The sequence below is a fragment of the Danio rerio genome, chromosome 16 (assembly GCF_052040795.2).
Source record: "Danio rerio strain M-AB ecotype USA chromosome 16, GRCz13ab, whole genome shotgun sequence".
NCBI classification, from domain to species: Eukaryota; Metazoa; Chordata; class Actinopteri; order Cypriniformes; family Danionidae; genus Danio; species Danio rerio.
Window position 1 is genome coordinate 4903440 of NC_141036.1, and position 14648 is coordinate 4918087.

The window sequence follows — 14648 nt, forward strand, 5'->3', positions numbered from 1 at the left end:
GCGTACAAATTTGTTGACAATTCTTATAGTTTTTTTCCCTATTTGTTTTCCTATTCCTTTAAATTTGAAAGTATATTTCATAGTGATGATAGCAGTATACTGTTGTTCTGCTTAATAATAGGCTAATGAGGCACGGGACGATAACCGTTTTCAAGGTATACTGCGATCTGGAAAAATCAAGGTTTTAAAACCGCCAAAATTTGCTGCCATACCATTCCTAAAGTATGTGTAAGATTTTTTATTTAGTTTTTTTTTCTTTTTTAGGACAACAGTATCTCCAGCAGAAAATATATCCAAAGATGCCGTTTTTAGTTGTAAAGAAATCTGATGAAGACATGACATTTGTGTTATTTAGCCTGACATATTTACAATTCTAAAATATTTAAAATGTTTCTCAAATTTAAATATATTGTGTTTAATGGGAAAACGTTTTTTTTTTTTTTTAACCAGACATTTAAAAAGAACATATATCAGAGCAGTAATCACAATACTGTGAAACCGTGATATTTTTATCCAAGATTATCATACCATTCAAATTGTAAATTGGAAGCTTGGAGATTAGATCTTGAGGAGGATATTTCTACAGAGGACTGGATGAAGATGTGCGAGGAAGCTCAATCACTAACAATGAACACTTGTCTAAAACTGTTACAATATAAATGGTTGATGAGGATTTATATAACTCCAGTTTTATTGCATAAATATAATGAAAATATTCCAGATACTTGCTTGAGATGTAGGGACCAAAAAGGAACGTTGTATCACTGTATATGGGAATGTAAAGGAATACAGAACTTTTGGAAATGTATGAAAGAAATTATAGAAAATATTCTTGAGGTTTCTATACCAATGTCTCCTTTAATTTTTTTATTTCATTTATATCCCAAGGAGATCAAGTTAAAAAAGATGGAGCAAATGTTTTTGAATATATGTATTCTACAAGCGAAACGGCTTATTTCTTTAAATTGGAAAAGTATATGTGCACCAACTATAGGTTGTTGGCTGAAAGAGATGGTGACAAATATGAAAATGGAAAAAATAACTTGTATGATAAGAAATAGATATATAATTTTTGATAGAGTTTGGGGACCTTTTACACTGTTTTTAAAAGGTGGTGGATTTAGAAATGTTTTACTAGAAGATTAGTTATAGAGGTGATGTTGTATTTTGATGTAAAATACTGAGAAGCCTTTTGTTTTGTTTTTGGTTTGTTTGTTCATTTGTTGGTTTGTGTTGAAATTGACACATGGAAATGTGTATGTACATGTTACTTTAAATATAATAAAAAGGAATTGAAAAAAAAAAAAAGATTATCATACCATCAGAATCTCACACCGCCCCATGCCTCATTGTAATTTTTTAAGAAATATCTTGATTTGTTTTTATATGCTAAGAAACTATTAAATTTTTAACAAACAAGATGATTGCTCTGTTGTAAAACATGATGATAAAGTATATGAGTGGCTTGAAAATGGAGCAAAATTATTGCAGACAACCACTGGGTAGCCTATATCCAGGAATAAATCTGGCAGTTGTGGTTCCATCAAGAACGCTTTACATTTGCATTGCACAGAAGGTATTTATGAGGGTTCTTTAAGTTATTAAAGCATTAATCAAAATAAGAGAGAACTGTTATTTTAAGAACTGTTCACCCAAAGTTTTTTTGGGGTCACAAAAATGGCTTTATTTCCACAGACAACTGTTTTGGAACTTTTAGTTTTAGCACTGCATGTCTGTCGATAGATTTATAAATAGATTCAGTTTTTATTTTTAATTATTAAACGGACATAAGCCTTTATTTTCTCTTGTAAACCTCTGATGGTAGATGCAAATGATTTTGCAGGAGGCTGTGCGAAGACAGAGGAGGAGGAGGGGCAGGCCGCAGAGGAAGACCCTCGGCCGTATCATGGTGTGGGTGTGTGCAAGTGGTTCAATGTTCGGATGGGTTTTGGATTCCTATCCATGAACACATGGGACGGTGTGCCTTTGGAAACTCCAGTTGATGTATTTGTCCATCAGGTAAGCATTTCTTGGGAAATCAGCTACAATGTTTAAGTCCCTAAACATCACACTTTGTTTCGTTTTGAAGCTGCAGCCACAGCACGCACTCAAAACGAGCTGCTTCTTCAAACTACTTATTTAAAATGAGCTGAATCAACGCAATTCTTGGGTGTTTTTTTTGTGAAACTTAATTGTTTTAATCCACTTAAATTTGTAATAACAATTAAGAGAACTTAGTAGATTTGTGTTGGGACAACATCAGATAATTGTATTTTTACAGTGTATTTTTGTAGGCCAGTCTGTACACTCTAAAAAGTGATTAGTTACTTAAAGCGAGTAAAACAATTGTTTTAAAAGCAACAAGTTGACTTTACAAAAATAACGTAAGTTAATCCTTTTTAACTTGGAACTATTAAGTTGACTTCATTTTTATAATTATGCTAATTGTACTCTTTTTTAAAATAAAAGTAAACTAATATTATATTAGATTTTTTCAGCATTCCTGTATCTAGCAAAATGACATACAGTCAAATAAATCTGCTCTTCCAGTGTCTTCTAAATTCAATACTAGCTATAATTGTAGATTTTATAGACTTAATGAAGCACCAAATATTTATTCATTCATTCATTTATTTTCTTTTCGGCTTAGTCCTTTTATTAATCCGGGGTCGCCACAGCGGAATGAACCGCCAACTTATCCAGCACGTTTTCAGGTAGCGGATGCCCTTCCAGCCCCCCATCTCTGGAAAAAGCACCATTCATTTTCTTGTCGGCTTAGTCCCTTTATTTATCCGGGGTCGCCACAGCGGAATGAACCGCCAACTTATCCAGCAAGTTTTTACGCAGCGGATGCCCTTCCAGCCGCAACCCATCTCTGAAAAACATCCACACACACATTCACACACACACTCATCCACTACAGACAATTTAGCCTACCCAATTTACCTGTACCGCATGTCTTTGGACTGTGGGGGAAACCGGAGCACCCGAAGGAAACCCACACAAAGGCAGGAAGAACATGCAAACTCCACACAGAAACGCCAACTGAGCCGAGGTTCGAACCAGCGACCCAGTGTTTTTTGCTGTGAGGCGACAGCACTACCTACTGTGCCACTGCCTCGCCGGAAAAAGCACCAAATATGTAATATTGTAATAATTACAGTACTTATTTGAAAACAGACGTGCTAAAATAGTCTGACACTGTAAAAAGGGATTAGTTGACTTTAAAAAAGTGAGTAAAATTAGTATCATTATAAAAATGAAGTCAACTTAACAGTTCCAAGTTACAACACTGCAAAAAATGCTTTTCTTACTTAGATTTTTTGTCTTGTTTCTAGTCCAAATATCTGAAAATTCTTCTTGATTTAGGAATTTTCTAGACAAGCAAAACATATTGTCTTGTTTTAAGAAATAATATGCCAATAATAAGTGAGTTTTTCCTTAAAACAAGCAAAATAATCTGCCAACGGGGTAAGCAAAATAATCATACGTCAAAAAAAAACAAGATTATTTTGCTTACCCCGTTGGCAGATTATTTTGCTTGTTTTAAGGAAAAACTCACTTATTATTGGCATATTATTTCTCAAAACAAGACAATATGTTTTGCTTGTCTAGAAAATGCCTCTTGATATAAGAAATTTTAGATATTTAGACTAGAAACAAGACACAAAATCTAAGCAAGAAAAGCATTTTTTGCAGTGAATGGGTTAACTTAGGTTACTTTTATAAAGACAACTTGTTGTTTTTAAGGCAATTGGTTGACTCGCTTTAAGTAACTAATCACTTTTTATCATGTAGGTTTGCATCACCTTGATTCCCTCAGCAAAATCCCAAATGTTTTTTTCCATTGCATTTTGAATTAATGCAGAAAAACCCACAAAAGGGTATAATTCATCTTCGTAATCTTTAGAAATTGTATTTATTTAGAACCTTAAATAACCTTTATCTGCAGTGGCATGTTCAGTGGATATCTGTGTCATACCATAGTAAGACAGCTTTCAGAAATTACACAAGTGGGTATTACTGATGCATTTTGTGTCATAAAGAGCAAAAATCTAAAGCTTCTTTTATATCACAGACCAAGTTTAACCAAAAATCCATCAATCTCAGAATGAAAGAAACATTCTACAATACTTATTTCTTTGTTTTTTCATGCAAAACGGCAGAATTACATTTCGGAGGCTGTTGCATTGACACTTTCCCCATTTTTTTTTTCCCTTTATTTTTTGTAAAGCCGTCATCTGAAATGTCTGAAACAATCATGCCTGATTGTCCAAAACTCTAGGCAGACAGTATCACACACTAGTCCCCCCCTTCACTTCTCATTCCTCATGTAAGTGTCACCTCTTAAAACAACAGTCTGGCCTGTACTCAAGAGCGCCTTCAAAGATGATCCCTTTAATCTTGTTTCCTGTCATAAAGCCATTAGCCACATATGCTATTGCATAGTAGCATTTAGGTTGGGGACATAAGGCATGGGGACAAGTTTTACCACATTTACGCCATCTGTCCACACTATGCCGGAGTTTTCAAGTGGCAAAAACAGAGCTTTTTTAAAACACTGGAGAGGCCATTTTCATTTGCTGCCCTTTTTTTTGAAGTAATTAAATAATACATCTGCAGACAAGAGCTGCGTCCCAAATCGCATACTTGAGCACTATTCTACGCCATTTTGTAGTATAAATAGTGTTAGTAGTGTGTTCACACTGAAAACTCTAAAAATTAAAAATTAAGTGCACTTTAATTACCCGGATCATGCACTCATTCAGCCGCTAAAATGAAGTGTGGAATGTTGGACACTTCACTCACTTAGCGACCGCAGGTTTGCTTACGTAGCGGAAGGGGCAGAGCTATGGGCGCACATGTTGAATAACTTTATTTATTTTGGATGGTAAGAGGAAAATTCTCCTACGAGAGTGATTATAGCGCCTCCCGATGGTGAATGCGATTATACTCACGGCAGGTATTATTTGATAATTCGGTCGTTTATTTCACTGATTTGGCGACCGTCAAACGTCATCAGGGAAACGGTTTGAATTTCTGCTTAGTAAAAAAAAAACATTAGTGTGCCATTTGGGACGCCACTACATACATGTACTATCCTGTTGAGTGTGTAAGTGCATAAGTACATAGTGCATGAGTGCATGAGTGCATAGTGTGCCATTTGGGACGCAGCTAAGGTGTTTACTACGTTTTTTTTTACGCTGCAAAATGTGTTGATATAGGAGTAGAATGGCTGATACAATTCCATGATAAGTTATTTGATGTTGTAAAATGTAGCTGGGCGGCACGCTGGATAAGTGGTTAGCACTGTCGCCTCACAGCAAGAAGGTTTCTGGTTTGAAGCCCGGCTGGGCCAGTTGGCATTTCTGTGTGGAGTTTGCATGTTCTCCCCATGTTGGCATGGGTTTCCTCCGGGTGCTCCGGTTTCCTCAACAGTCCAAACATACGTGCTGTAGAGGAATTGATGAACTAACTTGACCGTAGTGTATGTGCGTGTATAAGTGTTTCCCAGTACTGGGCTGCAGCTGAAAGGGCATCCGCTACGTAAAACATATGCTTGAAAAGTTGGCGGTTCATTCCGCTGTGGCGATGCCTGATGAACAAAGAAACTAAGCCGACGGAAAATGAATGTTGCCATTTTTGTTTTGTAACTGAGATGCTTTTAAAAAAATATGCAAATGATAAACTTTCCCTCATTTTCCCTCTGTTTTGGATAAACTCTGCAGTCACTCCACAAATCCCACACAATCTGATCTGTAGTGATGATCAAATGTTATCCCACCTCAGCATTGCACTGTGATGTGACTATTGCGGATGCTCACACTCCGAAAATTACTGGCTACTTGTTCAAACTACTTATTTAAAAGGAGCTGAACCAACCCAACTCTTGAGATTGTTTTTGGACAATTTCATTGTTTTATGTTCAGTCAACTTACATTTGTAAAAACAAATCAAGTTAACTTCATTTGTGTTGGGACAACAAGAAGGAATTGTGTGGAACCCAGATTTATTTTTAAGTGAAGTTTATTTATAAACAAATTTCGAGAGGATCACGTGCTTATGATTGTTCACAGCTGTTCCAACTTAAGCTAATGACTGATTATCCTATCAGACGATCCTTAACTCACTATAAATAACCAGACTTTTCTCATCGCAATACCTTCGTCTTGAAGAAACCCCCCCACCCAACCCTACTTTCCCTTCCTTTCCAACGGGCGTCACGGTGGCCAGCGATTAGCGCTGTTGCCTCACAGCAAGAATGCCCCTGGTTTAATTCCTTTCCAAACCTGACGGCATTTCTGTGCGGAGTTTGCTCGTTCTCCTCGTGGTCACGTGGGTTTTCCCCGGGTCCTCCGGTTTCTTCCCACAGTTCAAAAACAAGCACTCTAAACAATTAATCCAAATACTTTAGCTAAACTCTGAGTACACCTTTCAGCATCCATATCTGACACTTAGCTACAACAAGCAAGAGGGGGAGTCAACAAGATCTACCTGAGCTCAAACTCCCCTCTCGCCTTGCAACGGGAGGGAGCCCAGGGCTCGAGGATCATATAAGCTTAGGGCTCTCTCCCGGGGCAGCACGCCAAACTAGCTTTATTATCAATCATCAGCTAAGTGTGAACTCTTGAAAATGCATTGCGATATTGATGGTGAAATGATCTTCCCGTGCTACATGTGTTGGTGTGGGTTTCCTCCGGATGCTCCGGTTTCCTCCACTGTCCAAACACATGCGCTTTAGGCCAATTGGATTAACTAAATTAGCCGTAGCGTATGAGTACATGTGTGAATGAGTGTGCATGGGTGTTTCCCATTACTGGGTTGCAGCTGGAAGGGCATCAACTGTGTAAAACATATGCTGAAATAGTTGGCAGTTTATTCTGCTGTGGCGACCCCTGATAAATAAGGCACTAAGCCGAAGGAAAATGAATGAATGAATGATTCCCCAAACTAAGCAAGCCAAAGGCGACAGTGGCATGATTGATTTGTAATCCACGCGCTGCACACACGTTCAGTTACAGCCGGCCTCAGCTACACAACATTAACTCCGCTGGTCTTTGTCACAGCAAACAAAAGAAACAGGGCTCCCTTCAGCAGGACACATCCTTTCTTTATTCGCTTCCAAGCTATTTATTTTCTCTTCTGGAAACAACTTGCGAATGTTATTAAATTTGGCTCCAAATTAAATTAAATTAAATGTTTATTATTTATTTGCATATCAAATTGTTTGTACTTTTGGTTATATGTTGTTGCTTATTTAGGCTTTGGATTGTGGGAGGTGTTTCAGGTGGAGTGTGCTGCTTGTTTGATTGTTTGTTTGTTTGTCTTGTCAAGTGTATGTACTTTATGATGTGTTGTACTCTGTTTGATTTGTGAACTTTTAGTGACCCCCTCGAAAATGAGATGATTCATCTTAAGGTGCTATCCCATTCAATAAATTCAAATTCAAATTCAACTCCATGCAAATGTCAACCTCGCCATGAAAAAAAGAAACTTTTCACCAAAATAGCAAAACCCTTTTGAGTTTTTTTTTTTTTTTTGTAGGCTTTTATTTTACAGTATTGTTTCTGTATTCAGTATTTATCTTTCAGTGTTTTCAAACAATTATATTTGATTCACCAAAGTCACTACACACAAAGTTTCACATCAGTCTCAGCCATAACCAAATTTTTACCATATAAATGCAAAAATGTCAAATCAAATAAACTTAATCATGTTTGTTCTATAGTGAGCGACTCTTATCCTCTTGATGAGCATTACTTGTGTTGGGCTGTGCAGTTAAATTCACAGAATTTCTAGAAAGTATGTTGTCTACTGTAAACTTGCAAACATTTTTGCTTCACAACCATTACACATGCTTATTTCCCTCATTTAGAATATAAGAAATGTTTTCAGATAACATATACACTTACCGGCCACTTTATTAGGTACACCTTACTAGTACCCGATTGGACCTTCTTTTGCCTTCAGAACTGCTTTAATCTTCATGGCAGAGATTCAAGAAGGTACTAAAAATATTCCTCAGAGATTTTGCTCCATATTGACTTTATAGCATCACGCAGTTGCTGCAGGTTTGTCGGCTGCACATCCATGATGTGAATCTCCCACCACATCCCAAAGGTGATCTATTGGATTGAGCTCTGGTGACTGTGGAGGCCGTTTGAGTGCAGTGAACTCATTGTCATGTTCAAGAAAGCAGTCTGAGATGATTCGCGCTTTATGACATGTGTGCTATCCTGCTGGAAGTAGCCATCAGATGATGGAGACACTATGGTCATAAAGGGATGGACATGGTCAGCAACAATACTCAGGTAGGCTGTGGTGTTGACACGATTGTCATTTGGTACTAATAGACCCAAAGTGTGCCAACAAAATATCCCCCACACCATTACACCAGCAGCCTGAACCGCTGATACAAGGCAGGATGAATCCATGCTTTCATGTTGTTGATGGCAAATTCTGACCCAACTTCCGAATGTGGCAGCAGAAATGGAGACTCATCAGACTAGGCAACGTTTCTCCAATCTGCTATTGTCAATTTTGGTGAGCCTGTGTAAATTGTAGCCTCAGTTTCCTGTTCTTAGCTGACAGGAGCGGCACCTGGTGTGGTCTTCTACTGCTGTAGCCCATCCACCCTAAGGTTGGACGTGTTGTGTGATCAGAGATCCTCTTCTGCAGACCTCGGCTGTATCGAGTGCTTATTTGAGTTACTGTTGTCTTTCTATCAGCTAGAACCAGTCTGGCCATTCTCCTCTGACCTCTGGCATCAACAAGGCATTTGCGCCCACAGAACTGCCGCTCACTGGATATTTTCTCTTTGTCGGACCATTCTCTGTAAACCCTAGAGATGGTTGTGGCTGAAAATCCCAGTAGATCAGCAGTTTCTGAAATACTCAGACCAGCCCGTCTGGCACCAACAACCATGCCACATTCAAAGTCACTTAAATCCCCTTTCTTCCGCATTCTGATGCTCGCTTTGATCTGCAGCAGATCATCTTGACCATGTCTAAAAGCCTAAGTGCACTGAGTTGCTGCCATGCGATTGGCTGATTAGAAATGCGCATTAACAAGGAGCTGGACAGGTGTACCTTATAAAGTGGCCGGCGAGTGTACTTTCCCTGTGAATTTATGTTTGAAGTTTTTACTGCAAATGTCACATCTGTAGCACTGGAAATGCTCTTCTGCTTATATCAAAACTTGCGATTTCTGCATCACCTGTGTGCCTGAAGCCAATGGATCATCCATATTTGTACAGAACTGATCTGTATTCATATATTACGTGTTTGGCTGTGTGATCGGATTAGGCATGGGATGATTATACCCGGTTTACAGCAGGGTGGAAAAGTCAAGGTTCTGTTATACTGTTCCTATGGTGTTTGTATTTTTTTACATGCTTTCCCTGCTGAAAAATCCAGCTTAAACCAGCCTAGGCTGGTTGGCTGGTTTTAGCTGGTCTACCAGGCTGGTTTTAGAGGGGTTTTGGCCACTTCCAGGCTGGTTTTCAGTCATTTCCAGCCTGGTCTTAGCTGGTCAGACTGGAAAATTACCAGCCAAATCCAGCTAAAACCAGCTTGACCAGCCTGGTTTAAGCTGGATATAGCTGGTTTTGGCTGGACTCCCAGCCTGGCTAGGCTGGTCAAGCTGGTTTTAGCTGGTCATCTCCCAGCCTGACCAGCTAAGACCAGGCTGGAAATGGCTGGAAACCAGCCTGGAAGTGGCCAAAACCCCTCTAAAACCAGCCTGGTCGACCAGCTAAAACCAGCCTAGGCTGGTTTAAGCTGGATATTTCAGCAGGGTTTTACGACTATTTTATTTAGTTTTGGAGGGCAACGGTATCTTCACAAAAAAAAACAAATCGCTTAAAAAACAACACCCAAGCATACTGTAGACCTTAACTTTACTTTATATCCAAAGACTACAGATAGGTGTGACACAGTGGCTCAGTGGTTGGCACTGTCGCCTCACAGCAAGAAGGTCGCTGGTTTAAGTCCTGGCTGGGTCAGTTGGTGTTTCTGTGTGGAGTTTGCATGTTCTCCCCATGTTGGCGTGGGTTTCCTCCGGGTGCTCCGGTTTCCCCCACAGTCCAAACACATGTGTTGTAGGTGAATTGATCAACTAAAATTGGCCGTAGTCAATCTTTGTGAATGAGTGCGTATGGGTGTTTCCCAGTACTGGGTTACAGCTGGAAGGGCATCCACTGTGTAAAACATATGCTGGCTAAGTTGGTGGTTCATTCTCCAGAGGCGACTCCTAATGAATCAAGGGACTAAGCCAAAGGAAAATGAACGAATGAAAAGACAGATATCCTTTTCAAGATGTACAGAAATCTGTGCCTTAATTGATGTTTAATGATTTAGATTAATTATTTAGCCCCACATGTTTACTGTTCTAAAATATTTTAAATGTTTCTTAAAATAAGATATATTGTGTTCAATGGGGAAAATGTTTGTTGTTTTTTATTCAGAGAAAATCTTATACCAGCCCATGCTTAGATGCGATGCCTCCGAGCATCATGGGATGTCAGTGGGAGGAAGGGATATTGGGGGTTGGGGGTCACACGTGTCTAGGGAAATAGGTTAACGGTCACTTTGACCCGCATACAAAGGAAGTACTTGAATAGAAACACTGCATCTGCAACACAACACAGTGTCTTCACACAACCGGAGATCCTCATCACGCCAGTAAAGGGACAGTTCACCCAAAAATGACAGTTCTGTCATCATTTACTCATCCATCCAAATCTGTTCAAGCTTCTTTCTCTGTTGAAAACTGAGGGAGATTAGCCATTAGCATTAGCTTGCATAGTATTGTTGTTCCTACTATGGATGTCAATGGCAGCTCTGTTTACAAAAATCTCCAGAATACATTGGTTTGTGTTCAGAAACAGAAGGAAATGTTGAAACGAGTAAGCAGTGTTTGGTAGATTGATTGCGCAGACTTACCTGATCTTACTTGTTTAGAGCTTTTACGAAATTTACAGAAGAGCTGAAGTGCAGCCTGGACAAGTCTAAATGGAGGACTTGTTCCAAAGAGCCAACCCCGCAACCATATGGGACTAAGACCAAAGAAGAAGAAGCAGACAGAAGAACTGAAGCACTTTGTGGCTTTAAAGCAATTTTCAGCCACCAGAGTTTGGTTCGGTTCGGTACGCTTGTGGCCCGTTTCCACTGAGTGGTACGGTTCGGTTTGGTATGCTTTTATGGCTGTTTCCACTCTTAATAAGCTTACCGAACCAAACCGTACTGTTCCACTTTTTCGGCACCCTTTCAAAAGGGTACCAAAAACAAGAAGGGGTACCAAAAGGTGGAGCTACACACGCAGCCGAATGCTGATTGGTTACAGAGATACGTCAAGAGCTCGTGGAGCTTGACAGAATGTAAACAAAGGATCCGCCATGTTCTAATACACAGCCGAGAGATTACATGGATATACTATATGCATATAATAACGAGCCATGGACGACCCGAGCTCTAACAAACCTTGTCGTCGTCTTGACAAACAAACGCAAAGCTAAGAAGAACAAAATCTGCCGTGTCCTGTTGTTGCTTTACGAGTCCGTCTAAAAGTGCGAGCGGTTTTCGCTTTCTCCACAGAGCTCGCGATCGCGTCTATATTTGATATAACAAACTTCTTGAGCTGATGATCATAACGTGTGCGTGATTATTGAAGCGTCTCCGACAACTGACCTATTCAGAAAGAAAAGGACAAATGTGAGAGTGAAGCGCGGAAAAAAAGGAGAAGCCGGGAAAACACAGGAGCAAAATTGTTTTAGCAACCTGAATCACAAAGAAACTGCCATGCTTATCTTCGCCTTTTGGACTATTATGAACTGGGAATGAAAAAAATACTTTCTAACAGAGCTTACATCTGCTGGTGAAGATTACACACACAGATGAGAGGTTTGCGCTGACTGTGGGCTATATTGCCTGTGTTTTTGAACTCAAATAAGGACTAAATGTCTGCTGTGTGTAGTTTTTTTTTTTTTAGTTTTAATTGGGAGACAAATAAGACTTTCTCCAGAAGAAAAAAAATATTATCAGACATACTGTGAAAATTTCCTTGCTCTGTTAAACATCATTTGGGAAATATTTAAAAAAGAAAAAAAAAATCAAAGGGGGGTTAATAATTTCAACTGTATATCGTATTTCTATTTAGGGTTGTTTACCACAGACCTTATTTCATGGTGAACCCAGAACGCGAAAACATTTTTGGCTGGCAAAATATATGCAATCCCTAATCATTTAAAGGATACCTAGCACACTAATAAGGTTTGATAACTCTCTGAAACTGACCCATTTAGACTTTGATCCTATTTGTGGCGTTTTGGTGACTGTCGCTTTAAATTCAAATGAGATTGTGCTCTTTTTCAGAAGAGGGCGGAGCTACAAATGCCTGTGTGTCAGCATAGTGGCAGATTCAAAAACAAGACTAACATCCTATAATAATGAGGGAGAGATGGTCACTAGTGGGCGGGGCTTTCCCCCTCTGATGACATGTACAAAAGGAAGGAGTGTCAATCAAAGTGTTTCTGCAGACTGTTTTATGAAGTGTAATCAAAGTGTCTACCATTAGAAGCTGGTTATATTCACACACTGCTGCAACGCAACTGTGTTTAACCCTCTTATAAAAAGTGATTTTGCATAACAGTTTAAATAATTAGCTAAAGTGCTGCGTTTACACTCCTCCATGGGAGCTAATTGTTCAGGGGTAAATGTCCACCCTCAGGAAATACTGAAGCCAAACAACCATTTGAAGAATTTTTCTGCCCAAGCAGCAGCAGCAGCATCCTTCCAGTGGACAGAGAGATTAAGACACACATGTGTGCTGTGGGGGATGTGTGTGTGTGTGCGCATATGTATATGGTCCTGGTATTTATCACAACATAGGAAGAAATCTCCCAACATGTATAGTAATTAGTATAAGTTAACTATAGCTGCAATTTTGATGTCGTGGGGACATTATTTTGGTCCCCATGAATCATAAATCATCCAGAATGAAGTATTAGGATTAGGATAAACTTTATTTGTCCCCGAGAGGAAATTTGTCTTTTGTGCAAAAAGGTGCTTCAACATTGCTCTAAACAGAAAAAAATAAATAAATAAAACAAAACAAGTCAGAACAAACAGTTAAGAACATACATCGTTTACAGAATAAGACAATATATAAGTATACATATATAGAATAAGACCGTATATATGTATAAATATATTGAACAAGACCATATATAAGTATAAATAAATTGAATATATTGAATAAGACCATATATATGTATAAATATATTGAACAAGACCATATATAAGTATAAATAAATTGAATATATTGAATAAGACCATATATATGTATAAATATATTGAATATATTGAATGAGACCATATATATGTATAAATATATTGAATAAGATCGTATATAAGTATAAATATATTGAATAAGACCATATATAAGTATAAATATATATATTGAATAAGACCATATATAAGTATAAATATATTGAATAAGACCGTATATAAGTATAAATATATTGAATAAGACCATATATAAGTATAAATATGTTGAATAAGACCGTATATATGTATAAATATATTGAATAAGACCGTATATATGTATAAATATATTGAATATATTGAATAAGACCGTATATATGTATAAATATATTGAATATATTGAATGAGACCGTATATAGGTATAAATATATTGAGTATATTGAATAAGACCATATATCTGTATAAATATATTGAATAAGACCATATATAAGTATAAATATATTGAATAAGTGTGTATATATGTATGAATATATTGAATAAGACCATATACAAGTATAAATATATATTGAATAAGACCATATATATGTATAAATATATTGAATATATTGAATAAGACCATATACAAGTATAAATATATTAAATATATTGAATAAGACCATATATAAGTATAAATATATTGAATAAGTCCGTATATATGTATAAATAAATTGAATATATTGAATAAGACCATATATAAGTATAAATATATATTAAATAAGACCATATATATGTATGAATATATTGAATATATTGAATAAGACCATATATAAGTATAAATATATATTAAATAAGACCATATATATGTATGAATATATTGAATATATTGAACAAGACCATATATTAGTATAAATATATATTGAATAAGACCATATATATGCATAAATATATTAAATATATTGAATAAGACCATATACAAGTATAAATATATTAAATATATTGAATAAGACCATATATAAGTATAAATATATTGAATAAGACCGTATATAAGTATATAAATATTAAATGAGACCATCTCCCTACGTTCGCGTAGGGGGGGATCAGGAATGCTGTAACCTGGGTCGGGGGAGGGTAAAGCATGCTTTTTTCTCACATAAATCACTTGCTCTCTCTTTCATTTCCTATAAGAACATGCATCACACATGCAGATGTTCATGCTTAGTGTTGCAGTTGTGTGCGTTAAAACAAACATTCTCATCATATTGCATGTTTTGTATTTCTTTTAAATACAAAGTTTATCAGTTTGGGGCGCACTAGCTATATCCTTAAAACTAACAGACTGAAACTAAGACTATTAATTATTAATAACTATTATTTTCACAGGACCCTTAAATGTCCCTGATTGTGTTT

The 14648-nt window shown here is 37.3% G+C and overlaps 1 protein-coding gene across 2 annotated transcripts in view; it reads left to right on the forward strand.

Moving 5' to 3' along the window:
* Positions 1 to 14648, forward strand: part of lin28aa (lin-28 homolog Aa) — a 39531-nt gene that overhangs the window by 2747 nt on the left and 22136 nt on the right. Inside the window, exon 2 of one of the 2 annotated variants that reach the window (XM_087286455.1) lies at positions 1844 to 2019. In XM_087286455.1, coding sequence (XP_087142581.1) covers positions 1844 to 2019 — 176 coding nt within the window. Of the gene's footprint in view, positions 1 to 1818; positions 2020 to 14648 lie in introns of those variants that run through there. The other variant, XM_087286454.1, reaches the window with a different exon arrangement.